Source organism: Oreochromis aureus, linkage group 23, assembly GCF_013358895.1.
Source record: "Oreochromis aureus strain Israel breed Guangdong linkage group 23, ZZ_aureus, whole genome shotgun sequence".
NCBI classification, from domain to species: Eukaryota; Metazoa; Chordata; class Actinopteri; order Cichliformes; family Cichlidae; genus Oreochromis; species Oreochromis aureus.
This window is the reverse complement of record NC_052963.1, coordinates 34,598,395-34,624,818: the sequence shown is the minus strand read 5'-3', so window position 1 is coordinate 34,624,818 and position 26,424 is coordinate 34,598,395. Positions and strand designations below refer to the sequence as shown.

The following is a 26,424-nucleotide window of genomic DNA, read 5'->3' as shown; positions in this document are numbered from 1 at the left end:
CAGGCTGTCTGGGAAAAATCACCTTGCCATGTTCAGTCAGTTAAATCGTCTTTCTTCTCCAACCTGGTGCTCGGTTTGAGCTTCAGCAGGTTGTCCTGACTATGACTTTTCTAAATGCACTGAGCTGCTGCCATGTGATTGGCTGTTTAGATAAAGAGGAAATGAACAGGTGTGTCTAATAAAACTGCCTGTGAGTGTAGTCCCTTTAATTTGAATAGCCAAGATATGCAAACTATGCAGCCAGCTTTTTCTTCAGCTTTTAATCATTAATTTTAAAGAAATTAGTAACTAAGGATTAAAAAAAGATGAAATAAATATAAAATTTGGCTACATGTTTACAAAATCTTACTTTTGGTGCATAGTCTGAATTTTGGCAGGGCAGTGGCAGCTAGTAAGGAGGATTGGCCTGATGGCTTCAGTACTTCTAAATTATTGCCTGTGGAGCGGTTATTTAATCACGTGTTTTAATTTTCAGACAGTCCGTGAACTAATGAACATAGAACGGGATACTTGTTTGGGATTGGCTGACAGAATTCCGTACATCAGTGCTGGTAACCCTAGCAACAGTGGGGATAGCCTAGTTAGCTAACTTTGGTTAACACATAAATGGCGACTGGAATCCAGGCTGCTGAATGCTGACTTCAGCGCGGTAAGTTTTATTCTTGATATTTTTTTAATGTAATTTTTAAAAACATTTAGGGCAGTGTTACTTTAGCATTGAGAGGCAGATCGAAGCTACGCCACACACACACACACACACACACACACACACACACACACATATATATATATATATATATATATATATATATATATATATATATGTATGTATGTGTATATAAGTAAAAATTTAAAAAAAAAAGAAAAAACGGTGGCAGAAAAAACTTAGAGGCCGAGCACCGCCGCGTGGCTGCTCTAGTTCTGTTCAGTTCAGTTTCAATTTATATAACCATAAATCACAACAAAAATCGCCTCCATGTGTTTTATATTGTAAGGCAAAAACCCTACAATCAGACGACCCCCTGTGAGCAAGCACTTGGCGTCAGTGGGAAGGAAAAACACTCTTTTAACAGGAAGAATCTTCGGCAGAGCCAGGCTCCAGGCTCTATTACTTATATTCCACTGTATTTGGTATGCAAATAATGTGCATTTTATTCTATATTATTGAATTTAAAGCTTTATTTACTTATTATTTTAGAGATTTTAATGTATTATGCGTTTTTTAGATAAACGTACCCAGTGTTACATGAGTAATAAAAATAAAAAAAGGTGTCCACATTGTTAATGAACAATTATGCATAATTTTGAAAAGGCCCATTCCCTGTAATGAGTAAATTTACTTTAGATATTTAAGTATATTTTCATTCTAAAACCTGTGTACTACTACATGTGTATGACTCTTATTAAAGGGTTTCACCACATCATTAAACAGTTATTTTATATGACGCACTTTTCTGGCTCTGCCAATTTTCACATTATAGGCACATAGCTGCACATGAGGCTAAAAAAAACACAAACAATGATTTCTATCCTGCTTTTCTGCACCGTTTGTTCCTGATCTAATATTCTGATTTCCTCTGGGTCACCCACATTGGAAAAAAATTTGCTAACACCCGCTGCTTGTTTCTAATGCAACGTGGCCTTACTGAGCTGGAACTCAATAAACAAGTTAGAGACCTTATTAAATTTTACCAAAGATCATGAACACATGCCCGGTGCATGTTGGTAGAGCATTGTTTGGTCCGTAACTAAGTAACCATTCTTTTGAAGTCAAAAGTGAATGCTATTAACTGGACAGATCCCCTGACATTAATCCAGTTGTATATTTTTTGTATATTTTTTGCTCTCTTGTGTTGGCTGGCCCCAGGTATTTAAACTGATCTGCTCCTTGCAGCTTCACTGTTACACCTGTCTCCCTCTCATTCAGGTATTCTGTCTTCCTTTTCCTGACTTTCATTCCTCTTCTCTCAGAGCATACCTCCACCTCTGAAGGCTCTCGTCCACATGCTACCTACTGTCACTACAGATCACAGTCTCATTTGAAGACTCCCGTCTGACCTCATCTCTCAACCTGTCCACACTGCAAACAAGAAGAGGCTCAGAGCAGATCCCAGTGTAATCCCACCCCCACCTTAACGCCATCTGTCACTCTTACCTCACGCCTCACCGCTGTCTCTGTCCTCATACATGTCCTGCACCATCCTCACATACTGCTCTGCCGTGCCTGACTTCCTTGTGCAGTACCACAGTTCCCCTCTCAACAGCCAATCATCTGCCTTCTCAGATCCACAAAGACACAGTGTAGCTCCTTCTGACTTTCTCTGTACTTCTCCATTAACACTTTCAAAATAAAGATCACATCTGTAGGGCTCTTTCTCGGCATGAAGCCATACTGCTGATCACTGATCGCCATCTCTCATCTTAACCTAGATTCAACAAATCTTTCCCACAGCTTTACGGTGTGTCTCATCAGCTTTATCCCTGTGTAGTTACTACAGCTCTACACATCAGTCTTGTTCTTGAAAATCAGTACGGTGCACTTCTTCTCCAGTCCTCAGGCTCAAACTCTCTAAGATTGAGTTAAACAGTGTCAAAAAGTCCACTGCCCTCTTCTAGACATCCACAGGTATGTCATCTGAACCAAGTGCCTTTCCACTCTTCATACCTTAGCTGCCCTCACTTCCTCCTTACTAATCCTCTGCACTTCACTAACTTTCCTCCATCAGTCGTCCACCCTCTCTCATTTTCTTTATTCATGCGCTCCTCAAAGTGCTCCTTCCATCCTCTCAACACACTCTCTCCACTCATTAGTACATTAGAAATCCGTTTGAACGAAGGCTATAATAACATGCAACTCACAGTTACAAGTTACATTGATATTGTACTTAGGGGCCTGCATATACAGGAAGAAAAAATGTGTACAGGCACAATAGTCTGTGCCAGTTTCATTAAACTAAAGATTATTACCTGCATGTGAAATGTGCTAAAGACTAAACTGGAGATCATACAAAAAAGTCTATGCCTATGGTCACAGAAACCTTTTACTTTTACTAAATATATATCGACCTTTTGTAAGAATGTCATGGCAGTCTGTGGACAGGAATTCTTGTTAACTGCCTTCTTTTTTTGCTGAGATATAATCAAAACCATCATTCAGACAGTAATGACAAATCCAGATCTGATGTGGGGTGTCTGGCTCTGGGGAGGACCAGTTTATATTGGACCAAAAGGCGACATTGCTATAAAAATGTCTGACATCATCTCAGACTGCTGTGGACTGAGAACAACTCATTTTCATTGTGGGTAATTAGGGCAAAACTGAATAGAAGGCATCTTGTGAAAATTTTATGTATTTATGTGAATGTGTATATCCTGCTTTTTTCATTTCACTTTGGCCACAGCCTGTCCACCTGCATCCTCTTGTCTTAGATTTGGAAATTATAGCAAGTGGTAACATCAAAGGTTCACATACTGCAATTCACATGTTTTTCTGAACTTTGTGAGCTATAACTCCCACGTGCTAATGTGGAGATTGGCTGAACAGTGCCCTCTAGACAGACAGTGTGTCACTGCCTCACCCTGCCAAATAGCCCTTAATTCCCCTGCATGTGTGCAGTGCCAAGTCAGTGTCAGGCTCTGCTACACTGTGGGACTCCTGTGTGGCTCAGAGACTGTTCACAAACAGCAACATTGTGTAAAGTGTGTCTTGTATGTGCGTGCTTAAAACATCTTGCTTAAAAGTGCATTCAGAGGTGTGCTGGGTTGGTTCATGGTGCAACACGATTATCAAATACATCTTATGCTCCATCCCACTCAGTGGTACAATGGCTGGCTTGCTCTCACTGAGGGGGTGTGCCGGTGGGTGGTTGGAAGTGGCGCAACATCAAATACACGGACTGTAAATTTACACACGGGAACTCGCTGTTCTCCACAGTGGGTAAGACACGTTTTCACTTAGAAATGTCTTCTCTAATACCTCACCTGTTGGAGCCTGGCAGGTATTATGCACAAACACTGTGCAGAGCCAGAGTGTATGTGTATAGAGGGGGGTTGCTGGCAGCCCCCAGTGTATGTGCTGGAATGTGCCAAGACTTGCTTTTGGGGTGGGACACCATGACCTCAGGCAATAGGATGGGTGGGTGCGACTCAACTGACAGAGAAAAGGAAAGGAGCAGTGAGAGATGAGGCGGGTGAGAACAGACACGGACTACAACTCTGTTTAACATTATAACCCCCCGCCACTCCCCCCCAAAACCCCCCCCAAAAAACACGATTGTCTGCGGAGGGGAAAACTGGAAGACATTCACTGTGAAACTGCTGAGTGGGAAGGTGTGGGTTAATGATTGGTGTTACATGTGAGTGACTTTATTACTTTGATAACTGTCAACTGTTTTAGCACAAAATGATTTTCACTTTACTTTTATTCCACGGAGGGAGGAGGGAGAGGAGAGCGAGGGGGGGGGGGATGCTGTTTCTTTAAGAGAGAGAGAGAGAGAGACAGAGGGAGAGAGAGAAAGGGAGGGACCTCTTTGCCCTCCAGAAACCAGGAAGGGAATTGAGTTGATCTGCTGCTGCTTGGTTAGCGCATACGGGGCTTTAAGCTGCACAACAGTGAGAGGGAGAGAGAGCTCCGGAGAGGAGGAGAGGAGAGGGCTGAGCTAACCCACAACAAGCACCACCACGGCCATCGCAGGTGAGCTAAAGACACCCTGTCATCCCCCCCTTCTGTCTGCCCTGGGCCTGTCGAACAGAGGAGAGCAGGGCAGAAGAGAAGAGGAATGAGGGAGGGGGCCAGAGAGGAGAGCAGGGTGGGGGGGTTGGCCAGAGAGGAGAGGAGAGGTGGGTCGCAGCAGTAGTCTCTAGTTAAGGTTCCTCATTTTTTTTAATCCTCCTAAAGTACTTCCTCTGTGCTGCTCTTTACCTCTGGGGAATCTTGAGATAAAGTTTATAGGATGTGTTCAAGGCATTAACTTTTCAGGCAGGTGGAAGCACTTAGAGGAGGTGGAGGTGGTGGAGGAGGGAGAGGAGGGAAGGGGAGGGAAGGGGGGGTTCTCGAGAGAGAGAGGGTGGGGGGGCAGTGAACAAGGAGGAGGAACCAAAAATAATTCAATCGGATAAGGTAAAAGCAATGGCAACAACTTTTGGGGATGGCAGCGATTGAAAGGCTCCGTGTGGTGTGAGTTGTGTGCGCAGGGCATGTTGGAGTGGCACTGGTACACTGCTCACCATATGAATAAGTCACAAATTAGGGCAGGAGTTTCAGGGGTCTGCCATGTCACTGTAGCGTGAGCTGATGAAAGACTTCAGTACTGCTCTGACAGTTGAGGCTGAAATGTTGTTGCTTTTTTTTCCCTGCGAAGCTCTGCCCTGCTACATGGCTGCTCGGTACTTTAATACCTGGCAGCCTGCTAGCAACATACTGTAGTGTATAATTCAGCCCCGAGTGCTTACGTTAGAGGAGGCTTGGAGATAGTGGGGGTGGTGAGGGCAGAGAGAGCTGGGACTCGTAGTGTACAGCAGGGACCGTAAACCAGGTCAAACGGAGTTGCAGAACTCTATATCCCAGAGTGCCTTGCCCTCGGCCATCCAGGAAAGGGAACAGCCGCCAGCCTATCCCAACAAGGAGGTGTGGTGAGTGAGCTGCTGTCAAGCCAATGAGGGTGGGGGATGCAAAGCTGAGTTGTGGGCTGAAAATAGAGGGGGGGTGGGGTGGGGGTGGCGTTGGTGCTGGTGGTTGGGGGGTGGGGGGGTAGGTGTCTGTTTGTGTGGGATCAGGCAAGGGCTTGCCTGTATGACTAGGGCCACTCGTAAGTTTCCTGTCTGGTGGAGCTCTAGCCCTGCCCAGAGACGGAGGCAGCAGTGCTGGCCGGCAGGCAGGGGAGGCAGATAGGGCTCGGGAAACATTTTCAGCCTATTTGGTAAGCACCACAAAGGCATCCACACACACACGCGCGCGCGTACACAAACTGTGTCTTTAGGCTGTCACTGAAAGGAGACAAGAGGCAAGCAGAGGAAATAAATGCCATAGCATGTTGTGGGTGAGAGCAAAGGGGCTTGATAGAGTTCAGAGTTCTTGACCCACTTGCAGATAAAGGAGAGAATGGCAAATAGGTCACTGTTGAGTGCAAGTTTGTGCACAGAGAAATAGCTGCTTGTTTAAACAAAGTTTTTCCTTTCCACCATGCTAACTTTTTAAACTCTGGCCATTTAAGCTCATTGTGCATGGGGGTTATTTTTATGCTGTTAAGATGCACTTTTCTTTGAATGTTTTTTTACCTACTGCTGTGATTAAATGGCTCTGCTGCTATTATTAGTAGAGTGAAAAGATGAAGACAGTCGCACATCCTGTACTGCTGCTTCTTTAGGGCTGTTAAACCAACTCCACAAAAACCACCATATCAGATGTTTTCTAGACTGTAGGAGCGCGACCACGCTGATCGCTGACAGGGTACAGGTGAGCAGTTGAGTAACAGCTTATTTGAGAATCATCAGTAAGTGGCATCTCTTCTCGCTGACAAAGAGAATATGTGACACATCTCGTGACAGCTGATTTTCGCTTGTAGGGGAAGCTGTCACAGCGAAGTCCATGCAATATTAAAATAGCACATAAGCTCTGGAAACTTTCTCTTGGAGAACTTATGTTCTTGTGGCTTGATTTCAGGTTTTCTCAGCCAGCTGCACCACGGTCAATCTCATGACATGTTTTCTGCATAGTCCATTCACCCCCTTCATCACCAGTATCTTGTTAAAAGCAGATTCTAATCTTGTCTGCCGTGTAATGCTTTTTTGCGGCTCGTGGTTTAAAGACTTCATAGCAACCCTCGGCTGCTTTGCCCGATAACCAGATGCATATTTTTTGGCTTTGCATACTTGTTGAACCCGTTTTTTTAAGTGTGTGGGCACGGAGAGGGTACAAGCAGAGCGCAGTACACGAAGACGCCCAAGTGCTGGGAAAGTGTTTGGAATGTTTCTCAGAAGGTGACAGGCGACATTTTCTATTTAGCCCAGTGTTACAAACAAATGCATGTATGTATTAGTTACAGTAAATGTTGTGTTGATGTTGTGCTGTGTTATTTCTTAGGTACTACTGTGTCAGAAAAATATAGTTATTTCAAGTGAATTCCAGCAAGAGGTTAAACTAGGACGCCATATGTGTTTGTATGGGTGTGTGCACGCATGCGTGTGCGTCTGTGTTACCAACAATAGACTCCAGGGGAATTGCAGGGGACTTCAGTGGCTGTGGGCAGGTCCAAGACACCACCCATCAATTTGGCGGTGAGGCTGAATACAGTTTGATATTCCTGTATGTTTGTGCCTACACCACTATGGCCCAAAACTAGCAGGTTCAGACAGACTGAGAAGACAGGTTGCGTGATGTCGCCGTGGCAGTTTGAGGGTTCTTTCGGAGTGAAATGTTGGCTGTGTACTGTACATCGCATGTAACGGTCATTGTGTTTGTTGAGTTTTACTTTTTTTTCATGTGGTCACATAATCTCTAGTATCTAGTGTCACTCGTGTTGATATTTTCTTGTCGTGCTGTGTGCTAAAAAGCACATGCTTTCTATACTGTTTCTCTGCCCCGTCTCTATACATGCTCTTTTATAGGCGTTTGCACATTTATCTCCAGTTCATATTGTTTGGTTAGCCTCCTCCATGGTGAATGCAGCTTCACTTCCCCCTAATGTTTGGTTCCCCTGGTCAGCTGCTTAGTATACCACAGCTTCCAGCCTGGCTAGACAGACAGACCCCTCTCTGTTGTTTTTCTGTTGTTGTGCTGAAGTCTAGGGGGAGTAAAGGGGCTTCTTCTGTTCTCTTCTGGGACATTTATTATGGAGAGGCCAACACAACCTGATCAAATTAGAGTGGGAGAGTAAAAGGCTGAGATGTTTTTCAGAGTGGGGGGGTAAAGCTAGACTTGAATTTCCACACTTGGGGAGTTTAATGTTTAGTTAAGCGAGGGTTTTTCAGTATCAAGTAAAAACCATTGAATTGTCGAAGGCGGCAGGCTTCTGTCAACACTTTAATTTATTGTGAAGTTGATATTAAGAACTGTAGGACAGAGTCCAAAGGCTCATTTTTAATTAAGCAGAAAGGCCAAGTGATCAGGAAGGAGGATATGAGACCAATCTGACACGGTCCGCACGTTGATTTAGAGAATCGGTTTGCAATGAAACAAGAGAGACGATGGGTGGGATGCATTAGGGGATGGTGAGACTCGGGAGGGTGGGTTGGTCTGGGCTGCTTTGCCTCCTCAGCAGTGGAAAGGGGAAGTGGGTGATGTGGTGGATACTATGCAGTGCAGACTCTGAGACAGAGATGGAGCAATGATGAGATGAGAGCGACAGATGAGAGGAAGGGGGAGGCGGTGGTGTGTGCGTGGAGGGGGTCAGACAGTAGGGACAGAGAGATCGAGCAAGCAGAGAACTGGTCATCTGATAACAGAGCGGGTTCTGTTACACGCCTGCAACAGACTCACAGGAAGTCCTCTTTCCCCGTTGGACTGCGCATGCACAGAGCGATGCAGCCGGGGCACGCTGGGCCTGCGGACCAACCGATTGGCCAGCTGAAGTTGTGCCGGACGACGCAGTGTAGGGGTGTAGTGCGGTTTCTGAAGGCACGTCTAAGATTTTCATACACTTCCTGGTTGGCAGTATGGCAGTGTCAAACCATGTTACTCACACTAAAAGGAACTCAGACTGTGGATGTGGTTTTATTATGCTGCAGCCTGAGAGAAGCTAGTCTCCCTACCATGTGTTATAATTCTGATCAGCGGCACGAAATTGTCATCAAAACCACAAAAGTGTAATTGGCTTTAAAGAATTGTTGAAGTTAAAGCTTTACTTGTAAATAAAAATCTGAGAGAAAAGATTTGATTATCTACCAGCGTGGTATTTTTTTTCTACATTAAGTGACCACAAAAAAAGATTTGTAGTGCATGCAACAGTGTTTTATTTAAGAAGGTCCCTTTTTATTCAGACTGCTACTTCAGGAGTTTGAACTACATCAGAACATCATTTACATATGATTTTAAGTAAAATGCTTTCTAATAAGAGAAGATGTCCAGGTGCAAAAAGAAATGTACTCCTTCTGTTATTGTGTGCATTGCGAGAGCAGTCATTTCGGTGTGTCATGCTAAAGTGAATCACAGTTTTGTTTTTATTTGTTTGTGTGTTTAGTAGGCCGTGGGTCTGAGTACTACAGTGTAAACGGTCAGGAAAATAAAACCATGCAAATTCAGAACAGTTTGAGGGCTTCTGTACGTCATTGACAGCAGCTACATGTCTCTCTTCTGGAGCTCCTTTGCTATACGGCAGCACGAACACTCTTTAAGGAAATCATAAATCCCCCTGCTGGCTTCCTCAAATTAAACTTTGCCCCACTTGTGGGTGGTTACCTTTCCACTTATTGTAACAGGTTATACCAGGTAACCGAATGAGATCTCTTGAGTTTATCATTGACATCTGAGCCGGATTCCTGGGCCTCCATGTGCTCATGAGTTATGAGCGAGCTTGTAAGTTTAACGCCCTGCCTCACCCACCACCTTTTCACTGGCTTTGTGTCTATGTTTTGGCAGTGCTTCCTGGTTAGTTTCTAGTGAAAGCTGCCAGGCCTAGACCAGCCCTCGCAGCTTCAGTTTTATCAGTTGCTTACTCTCTTCCTGCTTCGCTCCCAATATGACCAATCAGGTTTCCTTCCACTGCTGGCAGCAATGAGTCACTTAGCTGTGGCACTTGATCAAAATCCACTTTTCCTAGGAACTGCCACCCCCCTCCTCATTCCAGTTATCTTACGATGTCCTCTTTGTCCCACCTTGAACTTTGTTGACCTGAGTAAAGTGATTCCCTTAGTTGTTGCCATAGAGGCAAAAACAGTTGAGTCAGTTTGTGAAATAAGGGCAAGGGAGAAAGAGATATGATTAAAAAAAAGTGTTATGGAAGAACAGACAGGACCATAGGGCCAACCAGATGCAAAGATTTTTCACATTTTCATTTCTGGAGCCGCAGTTTTGTCTTTATACAAACACTTGAGGTCGTAATAAATGAGTTACTTGGATAGTGAATGAGATGGTGAATGTATAAAGTCTTCACCCAAGTAAAATTGAGAAATAATTGTTCTCTTGTAAAAGGTCTAGGACTACAAAAAGATAAAATTAATAACTTTCCTGCATTTCCCTTTTAAAACATGGCTGCTACATGCTCCATTAGCATTTATAGTTTAAGGGCTCTTTAATTCACTCATGTTTGTTCTGCTTGTTCTCTTTTAAAGGCGGATTTCTCAGCACTTTTGAGTTGTGTAATATTTTTATGAGCCAATTACAAATTTTCATGTTTTTCAAGTTTGAGAAAGAGGTAACTGAAAGTTTCAAATAACAGACAGATACTGATGTGGTATTCGCTGTGACGGTTGTTTTTCGGTTGCTTTTTTGTTGTTGTGTGCATTAAGCAATATATTTTCTCATCTAAAAAACACCTGAGGTTGCGCAGACTGTTTCTTTGTATTTTGGAATGAGTGGTATGTTTCACAGATGATGTGTATCAGCCAAAATACTACTGCTTTTACTAACTACCCGCGCTTCCTGTCATAACGTGTTTCTCTGCGAATGAGACTAAAATCGGGTACAACTGTCCTGGCAAAGATATTTAATGCATAGGTCACTGCACAGTCAACCGAAACAACAGCAAAACAGAAAGTCGGAAACGACCGTTGTGTGCAGATAAATGGGAAGGGGCAGATTACAGATGAAATGAAGGTGATGAGGGCGGGGAAGGGATGGGTAGGTCCTATTTTAAAGGAGTTGTTTGACTTGCAAAGCAGGCCTGGGTGCTCATGGACTGAGCATTGAGAGGAGGCCCTACCCTGGAAGTGGAGCACCAGGGACACGGACAGCTGCTGCGCTGCTTTGTGCCGGGCTGCGGGCCTTGTCACCCACAGGCATGAATTAGTGATAAGGAATGTTTCAAGCCATGAGGAGGTGTCAGGATCAGGTTTGTTGCACTGTGTTTCCTCTTTCGTAGTGCTCTTTGTAGGTTTATTTGAGGACAGGTGGCTTTTGCATGCAGAGTGGTGCCTCCGCGCTTCATTGGCACTGAATCAAGTTTGCGCATGTATGCGTGTGTATGCGTGTGTTTTTTTTTCTTTATCTCCTCTCAGCTCAACGTCTTTACCACACAAAGCCGTGACCTAGGGTCAGCTTTGTATGTGCAGGGGATAGCGTGCTACCCAAGCTCGCCTGGTCTAGTGCAGGTGCTGTAGATCTGTGTTAGAGAAAAGCAGGTTGGCTCGGGTCTGGATGGGCTCACAGAGATCTATTTCCACCTGCGAAGGACGTGACCGGTAGCCATGCGGTTGCCCTTTCTCTTGCTCTTTCTTCCATCTCACACCGCTCGCGCTCGCTCTCTCCCTCCCGTGTCATCTCTCTTTGTCTTTGCTCTCATCTCCCTCCCCTCCCTCAACATATTCAGATGAGGGGTTGGATAATAAAATTTGCTCTTGCCATGTCTGACAGTCCGCTTCTATCGGAGCTTTGCGAAAGACGTTGGCAGTGTTTGCAGAGGCTTTCTGGTCAGCTGCCTATCAAAACCGAATTGAGTTAAGAGAGAATTACAGCAAATAATAAAAAAATGCTCGAGCCATTACATATTTAACACTAATCAAACACAGCACAACCATGTATATACGTAAATCAGTCTTATGTGTGATCTCTGGATGTAGAAGCTTTTAGATTTCGGGGTAATTAATGCAAAAAAAAAAAATCATTGACCTATTTAGTTGCTCATAATAAGCTTAAACATGCATCTGCTTATTTGTACAAAGGTGACTTGTTGCCAAATCTCAGGTGTGTCATCAGATTTTTCCAAAGGAGAGAGAACGAGAGGTGAGCATGGGTGAACTGGGACAAAAGAGGAGAGGCAGCCAGGTTTAGCAGGTTTGTTAGTGGGGTGTAGTGTACAAACACACCAGAAGGTCTGATCTGAAGGAATGTCATTTCAATGCCTTGCTCTCGTAGAGAGCAGCACATGCAACACATCCCTGCTTCCCACCACCACCCACTGCCCCCTGCTGGGTCTCCCTGGCAGATGGAGAAGGGGGGAAAGGGTTGGAGTGTGTGCGTGGCCTGTATGTGTGTGTTTGATATGTTATTGATGTTACAGTATTTTGTGTCCCCGTGCGTTCATAGAGAAATCAAGGATGGCTTGTTCTGCCGAAACCCCCCTCCCACTGCGCAGGCTTCAGTCGATCATTTTAATCTCCCCCCACACGTGAGCGAGGGGACAGGCCTTTTCTGAAACTTGGCACACAGTACAGGGTGGGGTAACCAGCTCAGACCGGATTGACAGCCTCCCTTTTTAATACCGTTCCCTCGCAGCTTGTTGCGTGTCCTCTTCCTCCTCCTGTGGAGTTTTTTCCACAGGGTCTGCTCTGGCAGCCCCCCTCCTCCCCTCCACCTCTTTTCCTCCACCTCTCTCGCTTCCCTCTCTGGCTCTCCACCGACACAGAGAGCATAGCCTGCACAGCCCAGCTCCCAGCATGCACTCTGATCCCCACAGCCCTCTGCCTATCTGTCCTCCACGACCTCTTACTTGATTCCTTGCACAAGTGCATGCACACTCCCATAGATGTGGGCGTGTATACAAGGAAATGGGCTCCTAGCCACCTGCATGCATGCAATCCAAACATCTTCACCCAATTGTTGACCCAAATCTAAATTGTTGCAGGCTACTGTTTATTCAGCACCATTAGAAACTAATTCATTGCACCAAATATATGTAACAGTCCTGTTTTGCACAAAGTCTTTAACCAAACCACTAAAATTATTTCTGAGAAGTTGTGATATAGATTTACCAAATAGCTTCTTTCCTGCTTGAACAAAGTAAATTGTTTACAGCCTTAAGCAAATTTGGCAAGTGTGAAATGCTCACAGTGAAGTTTGGTTTCAGTCAGGTCTATAGCAGGCTCTTTTTATTTTTAAGCAGCATGTCGTGAAGATTTTGATGTATGTGGTTCTGGGAAGGTTTGATGTATTTTCACAGAAACTGTCGATGTGTTGGTGTGAAAACGCAGCAGAGAAGTTTTTGAACTGCCAAGAAATTAATGAATAAAGATGAGTGACTCATTAGAAATTTCTATTGACCGGCTGGAAAAGTCAGTACAGTTTATTCGGTTGAAGATCATAGGCTAAAAAAAAGTGTATTCAAATGGTGTCATATTAGATTAGAGACTGGTTATTACAATTTTTAAGAAATTAAATTGTTTTGACTTTATTCACATGTTGCTTGAAAACTCAAATGTAAGCATCCTACTTGTACAGCCAGTTTTACATTTGATAATATTGTCAATTTTTGGGCAACCAGATATGATGTTTTTGCAGTTTTCCAAAGATATTTCAAATCTTTATATGTGTATTTTTACCAGCTGTGTACCATGAACTGAAAACTCTCCATTCTTATACTTGATATTTAAATAATTTTCAAATGAGGCCTCTGCAAACTTTTGATTCAGCTAATCCATGTTTATTTCTCTTTCTGTGTCCATGTAATACCTGTCTGCTAATTTCCTCTTTTTCTTTTCCACCTGTTTCTACTCTCCTTCAGATAGGCAGACGGACAGACGGCAGGACGGATACACGGGTGGGGGCTGTGCTAGGCGGCTCGGCGGCAGGCTGGTGGAAGATGTCGTTAGGAGCCGGCGGGAGGGGCGGAAGGCGGCTCAGGGGGATAGCAAGCAGTGGGGGTGGAGGAGGGAGAGGAGGAGCGGGAGAGGCGGAGGAAGGTCCTGTGGGGATCCCTTTCCCTGAACACAGCGCAGACATACTGGGCAGCCTGAACAAGCAGCGGCTCAGCGGGCTGCTGTGTGACGTGCTCCTGGTTTCCCAAGATCGGGAGTTCCCAGCTCACCGCTCCGTCCTGGCGTCCTGCAGCACCTACTTCCACAAGCTCTTCACGTCAGGGGTAGCCGCCGACCAACAGAACATCTACAACATCGACTTTGTGGCAGCGGAGGCTCTGGGAGCTTTGCTGGACTTTGCCTACACGGCCACGCTGACAGTCAGTCATAGCAGTGTGGCTGAGATCCTTGCTGCTGCACGCCTCCTGGAAATCCCACCTGTCCAGGACGTCTGTACACACCTGCTGGACACCAAAGTGCTCTCCCCGCCGGTACGAGACTTTTAATGCTAAAGTAACTTGTGTCACAATTCAAATTTAGGCAGGAACCGTACTTTATCCAAGTAACTGATTCATTCACACGGTGAACAGGCCACCCTGCCATTAAGCCATCAACTTCAATTAATGCTCAGCATAGTGAAGCTTATATCACGGCCTTTATCAGTTTCTCTCACTATGCCAAACACACCCCCACAGCCGTGGGGTTAGTTCAGCGCTTACTCATTCTGAGCCAACAGCATTCATGGAGGGACAGCATGCTCTTTAACAGAGTACAGACACAGCACATTGCAACTACACTTCAACGTGATCAAGTGTAGCTGTGACATGCTGCACTGCATGGATAATTCTTTACATCATGAGATAAGATGACGTGATGTCAAATCATTATTGGAAGCTTTCTAACATCTGTTGTTACATTTTATCAAAAGTTGAAGCCTCTTGATAACCTTTTTCAAGACTGGTGTTTTTAAGAGTTACAGAGTACGACAGCGAAGACATACACAGGCCATGTGCTGCTTTATTGTTCGTTTTATACATACACCGGGCATGAATGTTCTTTGCCAATTAGTTTTCATTGTCTCATTGCACATACTAATACCCATGAGTGTTCTGAGTGCCTTGGTTTGCATCCAGGATACCGAGTCAGTGCTGAAAAGCCTCAGACCCTACAGGTCTGCACGCATCATCCTTTTGTATCTGATAAACATTTTAAAACATTTTATTTTAAACATGCATTTCCTCCTCTGCCTTTGGTCCATCTTCTCTTTCTGTCTTTATTTGTGTGTTTTTTTTCACAGGCTTGTAACACTTTATTTGTTCTTACTTTTAGGCGGGCAGTGAGCGAAAAGATGAGGGTGAAGATGAGGATGGGAAAGGCAAAGGAGGGAGGGAGCAGGGGAACCGGGTGCGGGCCCGGGAGTATCTGGAGTACTTCCAGAGAGGGGCGCATTGGAGCAGCAGCTGCAGCACGCCGGAGCTCAGGGACCTGCCCACTGCACACCTGCACTTTAATCACGGTAACGGGGGCACCCCCAGCAACGGGGCCCCTGTTGGCCCCAGCGAGTACTACTCCCCCTTGGCCCTCGCCTTGTCCCAGGTCCCTAAACAGGAACCAGAGGAAGAAGACGACGATGAGGATGAAGATGAGGATGGGGACGCGGTGCAGGGTAACGGAGGAAACCTGGGGTCCTCATACTACCCTCCGTCCCAAAACGGACACTTCTACCTCCCTCACAATTCTAGGCTGGGGCAGGAGCCCGAAACGGAGGACGCTTGTAGGGAGGCGATGATAACGGAGAGGGGTTCAGCAAGTGCCCTCCTGCAGCAGATGATGGACTCCATCGAGAGGCAGAAGGAGCGTGCTACGACCGGTGAGGACCAGGGAGATGGCGATGACCCTGACATGGAATTTTACTTGAATTATTTTAGCAGTACACAGCACGAAGATACAGCGTCATCCGCTGTAACGCAGGGAGTGCCATCACTCTGGTTATCACGAGGCAGTACAGCCCAAGACAGAGTAGGAGCAGAGAGGGGGGTCGGAGAGAGAGCCAGCGGGGGTGGAGGAGAACGGAAGATGCGCTCCAAGGCCTTCCAGAAGTGCCCCATATGCTCCAAGGTCATTCAAGGGGCAGGCAAGCTCCCGCGTCACATCAGAACGCACACGGGAGAGAAACCCTACGAATGCGCCATCTGCAAAGTGCGCTTTACCAGGTAAGCCCAATTAATGAAGAGACTTCCTCAAGTCACATGTGCTAATAGTCTTGGACACTGTTGACAAAATGGCCAGCAGTGGGGAAACACCACAAAGCCAAGAGCAGGAGTATTAGCGTTAACCAACTTAGCTTTGCATTAAGTAGACAGTGCAGCTTGTGAAGCTGTGTGTGCGCGTGTGCGTGTGTATTTACTTGAAGATGGAGTGATTAGGCCCTAACCAGGATTTTTCTCGACATAACATTGAAGCTGAATGTTAATAACAACGCCACGTAGAATCTTTCAGGTCAGAGAGAGGGGGCTGGAGGGTTGTAAAGGTCTGTTTTATTGTGACAGCCTTCATAGCAAAGTCCTGGAATTTTAACGTAGGGGTCCTATAAAAGAAGGCAGTGCCATGGTAGTGTTATCTAGTGGAAGGCTGCTATAAAGTGCTGTGCTCTGATACAGAGGGGGATTACAGGCGCTGGATGGTGCTCTATGTGCTCCAATGCAGTAATGTGAACTTTTGATCTCTGGTTATGTTGATTATTGCCCACGGCAGAGTAGTTACACCACCCCCTCCTCTCTCTTTCTGTCACTCCCTTACCTCTCTAATGAAATCTGCCATGTCCTGCTCAAATAAATGTGACTAGGCTACAGAAGGGTACTCGAGCACACATGTTTTCCTCTTATTTAAAAGTCTTGACTTTTCCATGAAATCGTTCCTTTAATTAATTAATCAGTGGACTTGTGTTGGAAATAGATACAGTTGACTAGAAATAGCCAAAACCTCTGCTGGCATGGCAGGTAGGGAAGACCAATCTGAATTTACCAAGGGGGCACTGTAATCTTAATCCTGTTTGAACAGGGTTAAGAGTGTGCCTCGCACAGTAATAAATCACCCCTGTCCTTTAAATAATTCACCTCTGTCAGTATGCCACCTTGTTCCAATGCTTCACCCTAACTATGTGTCTGCATCATGTGTTTGTGTGTGCACACATGCGTTTCTTGGTTAACATTTATATTTAGGGCACAGGTATACAGCCCTCTGAGCGTTGCAGTGGGTTTATTTGTTTCCTTGTATGACAGCTAATCCACTTACCTGGCACTTGCATACACACACCTGTGGGTGGGTGTGTATGTGTTCAGATGCAGTTGTCTTAACTACGCTTGTTTGTTTAGAAGCCCTCTGCCCTCGGTACAGAAGGGTTAGGCGATTTAAGAGCTCGGAGCTGGAGAGATAGTAAGGGCTAAAGGGGGGAGGGAAGGACAAGAGTCAGATGAAGGCCGAAGAAGCCTGATAAAGTTTAGTAGGTGGTGTCATTGGAAAGTCAAATAGTTTCGTGTTATGAGATGGGTTTTGATATAGAGTCATGCTGTATGTTGTTTTGACTGCAGTGTTGTAGACCTCACAATTTTTTGGAAAGCAAGTTTTCCACATCAGCTGTTTTATTTGCTCATGTGCGACACCTACAAAAGTCAGTCCCAGTACAACTCTTGTGGATAAATATAAGCTACAAACTTGAGCTGCACTCAGTACTACAGTACTAGTCCACAATAAATGTCAGCTCTTTCCAAATGATCCTGGAACCGTTCCGCTGCAGAGGAAATTCAAGTCTCCATTAAACATTTTTGCAATCTGTCAATTGTTGTGTTGTCGTCAAACACATGTTAACAAAAGCCATAAAACGCTGATATAAAACTGATATTGTTATCATTTAGCAATAGTGCTCTTGCGTGCATTTACACAAATAAAAAGGTTAAGTTTATGGCTTCTCGTCAGTTAGACAGGGTACCCTCACGGAACTGGAGGAGATCCAGGAGATGGCTCTTAAATGGGAAATAAATCCATCCAAAGCATATTAGGCTGGCCACTGTACGTGTGAGAATTGATAATATAGTTTGAGTTAATTATGTATTTGTACATGATATTGCACGAGTGATTAGAGCCTGAAGCTGGCTGTGTGCACTAAGTGCATTCAAATGGGTGTGAACCGATTTTCTAGTGCAGCAGATTTTTTGCCTTTGTATTCTTACTCGACCGTGTTTATTTTTCTCCCTCTCAGGCAGGACAAGCTCAAGGTTCATATGCGGAAGCATACAGGAGAGAAGCCTTACCTGTGTACACAATGTGGAGCTGCCTTTGCTCACAACTACGACCTGAAGAACCACATGCGTGTACACACCGGCCTGCGCCCCTATCAGTGCTCGAGCTGCTTTAAGACTTTTGTGCGCTCGGATCACCTGCACCGCCACCTCAAGAAGGACGGCTGCAACGGCATCCCCTCCCGTCGAGGCCGGAAACCTCGCGTGAGAGAGCCAGGGCTCCTCGAGGCCCCCATGGGCCTGCTTAGCCCCGGATCCGACACCGGCCCCGGGTCTCATACCATCAGGGGAAGGCGGCGATCGGAGTCGACCTCGGCAGCGGAGGTGGAGGTTGCTGCTGGAGCACACGCACACAGTCCTCAGCTGCAGGAGCTAGCAGGGGAGGCAGGGCCCTGAGACTGCAGGGAAGACAAGGACACTGCTGGACACCATAGTCACTCTGCACCGCCTGTGAGACAGGCCAATGAACAGAGAGGAGTAAAAGATGCAAAGGCAATTTAAAAAAAAACTACAAAAAAAAAACTACAACAAACAACTAACTATTCCTCTATAAACCAAAATCAGGGTGTCACAAAAATCTAATCTTTATATTTCTTTCTCCTATTACTTAGGACACGGCGTAGAATTGCAAGCACTTAAGTTGGTTTATTTGTTAAAGAGCAAAGAACGCTTCAAATCATGCACCCATCACGTCCACTTTCTGGGCCATTTCTTTCTTTGTAATAATAGGGGTTTTATACATATGTGGCATATGTGCTTAGGCAAATGTATGATAGATACAAAGGAACTCTGAGCAACTATGCAGTTGATTTAGATTTTTATTGGTTTTGTCCTCACAGCCTTCAAGCTCTAAGAAAGGTGTCTGTCAAGCACCTTCTGGCTGCTGTACGGGTGAAGCGAGGACAAATCCTCCCAATGAAAACAACTCTTTTTCTATTCTTTGCAGGTCTGAAATGTACAGTTACCATAGAAACACCATTGCCACAATATGGCATATGCAAGGAAAACTCGCCACAGTTTTGATGCAACAGTTTTTTCTCTCTAAATGTTCCAGAAAGAATGAGGCAGGGGTTTGATTGAAGTGTTACTTACTCTCTAAAATGCATTTTAAGAATCTATGGCTTGTCTTACTGAAAAACAAATTCACTTTGAGTCAAATCCACTTTAATGGGGGCTCGCCAATTGCAGGACTCGGGGAATACGAGGGGTGGAGGGTTTGTGTTTCTGAAGCACTACCATTGTCAATGTACGTGTTGGCTTTACTACGTGGCCTCTTATCCCTCACAGCCCTGCGGTGTCAATATGTTTGTTCGCCCTTTTGATTTTGTCTTAATTTTTGTTTCTCATTATTTTATTTTTTTGACTGCTTCGGGTACTTGACACTTTATTATTGTATACATGTATATACAGCAGGTGGTGATATGACATTGGCCCCTCTTAATGCTGAGTTGTAGTTACCAATCACATTTTTTTTTTCCTCGTAGGCTTGATGTCATATTTCTCAGAGAGTGAAGCTCGTGGGTGAACAAAACAAACTGTATGAATGTTCGATGAGAGAGGAAAAAAAAAAGCATTGATTCACCCATTTGTCCTAAACTTAACACTTGATATGTTCCTGCCCAAAGGACGAGGGGGTCGATTGAATGAATGTGCTTAACTTTTTGCAGTTTTTCGGATTCTGTCCTTGTGTGACAAGGCGCGGGTAGCACTTAACCAACCGCAGGTTAAAGGAGCCTGAGTGAGAGAGTGACAAAGAGTACGAAGAGATAGATGAGCACCTTTTTTTCTATGTTTGCACAGCTTTACTAAAGATATCCAGCTGAGGGAGAGGTAATATTTAAAGGAAGCGGGCTGATGTGCAAGGAGGTTTATGCTTATTCCAATCTTTTTGCCCTGGGGACCACACAACCGTAAGGCAACCTGTATGATGAAGAGAGCAATAAATACCTGTCCAAGTTGGGAGGCCAAATAGGAGCGCAGCTGCAGCTGGTTGATGGGGGAGGGGATCGAGGGAAGGGGAGGGGGATCTCGCAATGTCTGTTGCATTCCAAAAAATAATCTCCCCCAGCTCAGCCACGTTTCCAGGCAGGAGGGGATCAAATCAGGCCTTTTCTCTCGCTCCCTCTCCCTCTGTAGTCCTCTAATGCCCCCGAACCAGCCTGGAGGGGATATTATTATATTAGAGCCTGGTGTTACTGTGGGGAGGACGCCTGGTGCTGGCAGTTTAGTGTGCGACTGTGTTTACATGTACATGTGTTTGCGTGCGTGTGTGTGTGCGTGGCAGCCAGGGTCCCTCTGGCCACATCATCAGCGTGTGTGAGTCAGCCACAGCCTGTTCAAACATGCACCCTGAGCTGCCAGCCCCAATACACTTTGTCTCGCTAACACACACACACACACGCTCACTGGGTCCAGGTATCCTGTAGAGAAGGGGGAAACACCAGAGCTGACATATCTGTTTGGATATTGTCAGCGACTCCATACGTTTGGATTTGTCCATCTTAAACAATAATAAACTCCAGAATCTGACTTTAGTTTCCATACGAGCACATTGAGCCTTTTGCGTTAAGAGAACATGTATGTGATGTAGAGTGCCCCCCCCCCCCTCCCCCAGCCCACCCTGTAATTTCTGCAGTAGTGCTTTTGTTCAACTATCAGTCCTTTTGCACGTTGGATGGGAAGAGGCAGGTCATGATTGCACTTTGTTACTGAGGAGGGCACTTTGGTCAACGAAACGGGTACTTTGAAACAAACCAGTTGCAAATGAGATCAGCCTTTTCCTTTAGTGCGTGATGGTGAAGTCGAGCTCCTTCGCTGGTTTCGTTCAGGTTTTGACAACAAGCTGCCAAAAAAGAAAAGAGGAAACGAGTGTCGATCTCTACAAGAGAAGCCAGGCAGGTCCACACACACAAAAAAAAGAGTAAATCAATCCATGTAACTGAATGCACTTGAATTTAGTTGTAAAAAATCTAGTGATTGTTTTTTTTTTTCCGTCTTAATGTAAAGTAAGGGGATAGAAGGAGGAGGTAGACAAGTGGAAAGAGCGCTGTGTGCGTGTATACATGCATTTTTATTATTTTATTTTTTTGCATGCATGTGCACAAGCATGCATTGCTGGCTGGCAGGCTGAAGGGTCTCAGGACAACGCTGGATAAACAAACTTGGTGTCTACCCCATCTGTTCACCAGCTACTCTCAAAACTACATGTGTTCTCGGAGGAACTGCAGTGATAATAGGTCCGCGGTACCACAGAAGCGAAAATACCATATTGTAGAACAACACATTGGACAGTTGCTTGTTTACTTCACGGCTCTCTTGGTGCAGATTTGCATAACTCTTTGTTTACCCTTGTTGGCCATTGTCAGGGTTTGGCCAGGTCTTGAGAGTTAGTTTCTATTTTTGTTGTTTCGTTATGATAAAGATGGGGTTAATTATTGCACAGTTTGACTCCTGCAGGCAGACCGATGTAAGCGGGGCAGTCTAATGTCTTGTGATCTTCATGTTTCGTGGTACTTGGCTTGGACTGCCTAAACCCACTAATCTTGACGTGGCAGACGTTTTACCTGTCAAGACCTGTGGGTCATCTTAAACACAATGTTTCATTGGACCTTAATGTTTCCCCAAATGTCTTATGTTGTTTGTTGATTAACCAAAGTTTTTTTGCCCTCCATCTTAGTCTACTGTAAACAAGAGATATTGAAAGTATGTCTATAATTTTTCCAGGCTGGGCCTCCCTGACTAAGCCACACACAGATGCCCTTCTCTGGAATACATATGCAGAAATGTGTGTATACTTACTTGAGTTTGCTTTCTCTCACTCTTTGTATCCTTGTGGAAAATAGAATTTGAGGTGTAAGGATGTATAGCTTTTTGTTTCTGTCTACACTCGTTTTTCTTAAAATAACGTGTTGTGCTACAGCTATTTTTTTTCTAATAATTATACGTGGCCGTGCGTGTGGGTGTGTATATGCTAGTGTGAGTGTGCGCGTGTGTGTGTTGTCCGCGTGGTCATGGTTTTGGGATGCTGTGCCAGGAAGGTGGGGCTAATGGGTGCTTGGGTGGGGTTATGGATAAAAGCCTGATAGCACTGGAAGTGGTGCTTTAGCTGAAAGAGCAAAAGTTTGCACTAATGTTAAATGTCCTTGTCCTGCTTATGGGAAAAGGACAGGGGACCTCAGAAAGGCCTGCGAGTTTCCATGAGCACAGAGCTGTGTGGTTAATACTCAATGGTCTCATTAAGAGTCCATCCAACCCCTCCGTAGAAATAATCATGTATAGTATATTCAAAATATACAGACGTCCAGCAACAATAAACACCAAAGGAGAAAAAAAAAACTGCTTTCATTTAAGTCACTGGGCATTTTAAGCTACCAATGTAATGTTTGATTATTAGTTTTACTGTTTAATCTGAAGGCTCTTCAAAAGAGATTTGGGATATTTTTTTTGTTTGTTTTTTTTGATAGAAGTCAATCATACGTGCTCTTTATACATGAAAATCTAAATATAGAAAATTTAGGCAAGCAGCAAATCTTCTCTGAAAAAAGGAAAAAAAAACCTACTAGTTCCTGGTGATGGCTCAGATGCAATGTTTAAAGATGCCACAGATACTCATTCCAGTTCTTTGTCATTCTGAGATTTTTGTCTTATGTTGAGTCCGCTGACGGATTATCGATCCTAAAATCTGATGTGTTTTTTTTAATACTCTTACTTTTGTTACTGCTGAATTGGATGATTTCCATTTACCTTCTGCTGTTTGAGCTGAGTTTAAATGTTCTCTGGTTGAGACAGACGGTGACTTTGTGGCCTTGACTGGGCAGTGCTGAGCTCATGGTGGTGTGTGTGTTTTCAGACGGTAATGTCATGCGGCGTGGGGCTGAGGCTCACTCCCACCAGGTGGATTGTGCAGACACAAGGGCCACAGTGTGCCTTATGTGGACAGGAATTAAAAAAACAACAACTCTCCTTTATTTTTATTTTTTTACCATTTAAACACTTTTCTTGTAACATTGAAACCAAATTGTGAAAGCCGATTGGCTCGTACTAAAACGATAGTTAGTACTGAATGAACTGATATATTAGTGTCTCTCTCTGCCTCCGTGGCTCCACAGCTGGTGTGTCCCCTGCCTCAGCCCCAGGCCAAGGTTACTCTGACACAGGCTGCACCAAGACAGTCTCAGAACTTCATTGCAACTGTTTTTTTTTTTTCCTTTTCTTTCAAATGGACCTTGAAATGTTATTTTTTTCTGTGCTATTATCAAAGACTTTTTGTAAATCTATCTGAGAAGGCCATAAAACAAAGACTATAACAAGCACGATAACTGCAAAAATCAAACAAAGCAGGATGGGGTGACTGTTAATATGGTGATATGGCGACTCGTGGCAGCAGAAAGGGGGCTGTTTGCTTTGCTTCGTCATTTTGCTGCACACCTGATTTAGTTTTTTTGCGCGTTTTCCATCAGGCTGTCGAAGCAGAGCAAGCTGAGCGCAGCATATGCAGTACGGCAGTATGCACAGCGTGGCTCTGGCACTTACACAGACAGCCCTGGGTCCTTCAGAGAGGCAGGCTGCTGTCTGTTGGCTGCTCTCAGCCAAGCGGGGACAGTTTGCACTTGGAGTTTTTCTCTGTCTCTGGAGATATAAAGGTTGGCATACAGGGAGGAGGAGCAAATCCAGGTGGTAGGAGAGGGCTGAATGTTGTTTTCAGGGATGAGAGCAGGAAGCCCAGGTAACTGTTTAGTGTCGGTCCTCTACGCTGATGGGAAATACGTGGCCTAAGAAACGTAACACAAAAGAGGTCACCGCAGAGTTCACATTGGGGAACTGCAACCATCAGAATGTTGCATATCTCTTTTGTCTCTATGTAAGTACTACTCAGGTGGAAAATTCACTGCTATGCATTGGGTTTCAGTGTCTGCTCAGTTGATCGTATGTCTAATCAAACTCTGTGTTCTTGTTCTGTCTTTTCTTTCTTCGTCATACAAATATTTACCGTAATAGTTCCCAGAAAGGTACTGGCACGAACAGGTCCCTCTTTGTAAAGTGGATGCGACCAACCTGTTTCTCCATCTAATATTGATCCAGTGAATTGTTAGTTGGAGGGAAGGAAGCCACTTGGGATTCAGTCTTATTAGTCGGACTGTAGCGTGCTTGAAAAGAGATGGGGTTGGAAAAGCACAGGGGAGGGGGGTTTGCGTGTTCTCTCACTTTCTTCTCCCATCGCTCTCCCTCTCTATGGACTCGTAGTCGACATCTTTGCTGCCGACTGGCCTTTGATCAAAGATCACACACCCTCAGCAGGGGGATTGGCAAGGGAGGGAGGTGTGGATGAGGTATGGAAGAGGAGACGTTTTCACTTGGTGGTAACGTAAACCAGTTTGGGATACATTCCATAACTTCATACTGTGATTCCCACTTTTTAGCAAGGTCGTGCGTCTGAGGAGGGACAAGGAAATGTTCAACATTTTGCGGCTGGCTGTTTCTGTCCGTCTGTCTAGCCTCTTTATCCCACTACTATGTGACAGACAGACATGTAGACAGATAGTTTAAAAGGCCCCCGGTGTAGCACTATCAAGCTGCCTTTTATCAGCTTCTGCGATTGTAACAAAAGCACTTTGCGAAAGGCCATCCTGAAATTGTGTGCTTTTATTTTATCCTTGTCAATATTGTTTTGGTTATTTTGTCCCTGTCTTTTTGTTTTCTCAGTGCAACTGATTATTTAAATGCAAAAACTATATAAGAAAAAAAAAAGAAGAAAAAACTTGAATATTTGGTATCTACAATGAAGATGGCTTGAGCTGTCGCCTCATCACAAACAAACACATCTCTGTTATATGTACCTGTTATGCAGCTTGTTGCATAGTCACGCATTGGTGGTGGTGATGGTGGTGGGGGTATGGGACGAACCTCCCCCCACCTGCTCTCTGCTCGCTGTCTGGGATCTTTTTGGGAGAAAGGTGATTTGATTTAATTTCTGGAGACTCTTTATTGAAACAAACCTGTATAACAGTTGCAAAGCTTTCTGAGAAGGCTCGCTGTGCTGAATGTTAAACATGCAGTGTTGTATCTACTGCAGAATCTCTTTGTCTGTTGGTAAAGGTTGGATCTGGTATCCATATTAAGCGTAAATGATTATGAAAAACGGGACGAAATGGTCAAATAACCGTCATTTCCATTCTCAGATCCGTACAGACGTACGTTTTGGCCTTAACATCTACGACGAATCAAGATTACTGCAGTAGAGCGGAAAGAATACTATCGATCATAATAAGCATTCATTAAATTTATAGTTCAGTAAATGGTTTAACGTGGGAGAGAAGACAAATAGGCTACTATTTATAGATTGAGTTTAACTGTGATTACTATAATTCTTTATAGAGTTTTTGTTTCTTTTCTGATGTACATTTTAAAGTGACCCAGTTCTCAAATCTGGACATTTCAGTGAAAATCTACGCTGAATCACACGAAGCAGAAAACAGCTGCTCCACATGTGTCTCTCTGTGTGTGTGCGCGCTGTTTTTTTTTTTTTTTTTCTTCTTTCATTCCTGTTGCTGGGCACATGCATCGCTCTGTGTATCACAAATTTATCCCAGAGGTGGAATACCTGCTCACTTCTACCATTAACTCCAGTGACAGCGATGAGAACATATAACATAAATAGACATATTCAGAGTGCAGCAGATGTTTTTCTCTACATGATTCAGTGTGGATTTTTATTCCATAACCTCTGTTGTTTTTCTGCTCATTGCTAAGAAATCTGTCAGTGTGTATCTGTTGGAAGCTGCAGGGTGAAATATAGGTGATTTTTTTTTTTTCTTCAGAGAATTTGCACTTTTTTGGCAACACAAAGAAATTGTACATGAGACCACTAAATCCACAGTCTAAACCATATAATTCCATTTTGTGTCTTTTATTTGTTCTGTTCTTTTTTTTTTTCTTTTTTTTTTAATATATCCAAAAATGTCTGGCATCTGGTTGTCTGGTTTAAAGAATATAAAATCTTTCTATTAAAAATGATGGTTGCAAAGCTTTGTGTGGATAATTATGTGTGTGTTTGTGTGTTTTAACATAAGACACAAGTTTGTATAAACAGTGCTCTTAAGTGGAAGTGTTATAAAACAAAGGCCTGTTAATTATACAGCGTGTAGTGTTATAGTACTCACTATCAAATAACTTTTTAAATTCTACAGTTGTAACAGGAAGGCATGAGAGCAACACCTGCCTGTCAACACAAAGCTAACACAATTACCTTTAGAAAGATGTGTAATCATAGCATTCTTATTCTATGTGATCTTCTTAAATTATGTGTTTATGTTTTATGGCCTTCCTCATAAACTGCCGCCACCTATGAAATCAGTTCTCTAAACTGACCAGAAGGTGGCAGTATTGTCGCTGCTATTGTCTTTTTAAGGCTGAGTGAGCCTCATTTTGCTGCCATACATCTCTTAGGCTCATTCATCCTCTT

At 44.3% G+C, this 26,424-nt stretch overlaps 1 protein-coding gene across 5 annotated transcripts; it reads left to right on the top strand.

Moving 5' to 3' along the window:
- Window positions 1-316: 316 nt before the first annotated feature.
- Window positions 317-25,986, top strand: zbtb7a (zinc finger and BTB domain containing 7a). 5 transcript variants are annotated; one of them, XM_039607022.1, is made up of 4 exons: window positions 317-649; window positions 13,597-14,156; window positions 14,995-15,878; window positions 17,924-25,986. In XM_039607022.1, exons 2-4 carry the CDS (start codon window positions 13,671-13,673, stop codon window positions 18,357-18,359), a joined length of 1,806 nt encoding a protein of 601 aa, XP_039462956.1. In that variant the 5' UTR covers window positions 317-649; window positions 13,597-13,670; the 3' UTR covers window positions 18,360-25,986. The 5 variants fall into 5 exon arrangements, with proteins under 5 accessions (XP_039462956.1, XP_031582652.2, XP_039462954.1 ...); XM_031726792.2 differs by having other exon boundaries at window positions 13,593-14,156; XM_039607020.1 differs by lacking the exon at window positions 317-649 and adding an exon at window positions 4,559-4,693 and having other exon boundaries at window positions 13,593-14,156.
- Window positions 25,987-26,424: the final 438 nt, after the last annotated feature.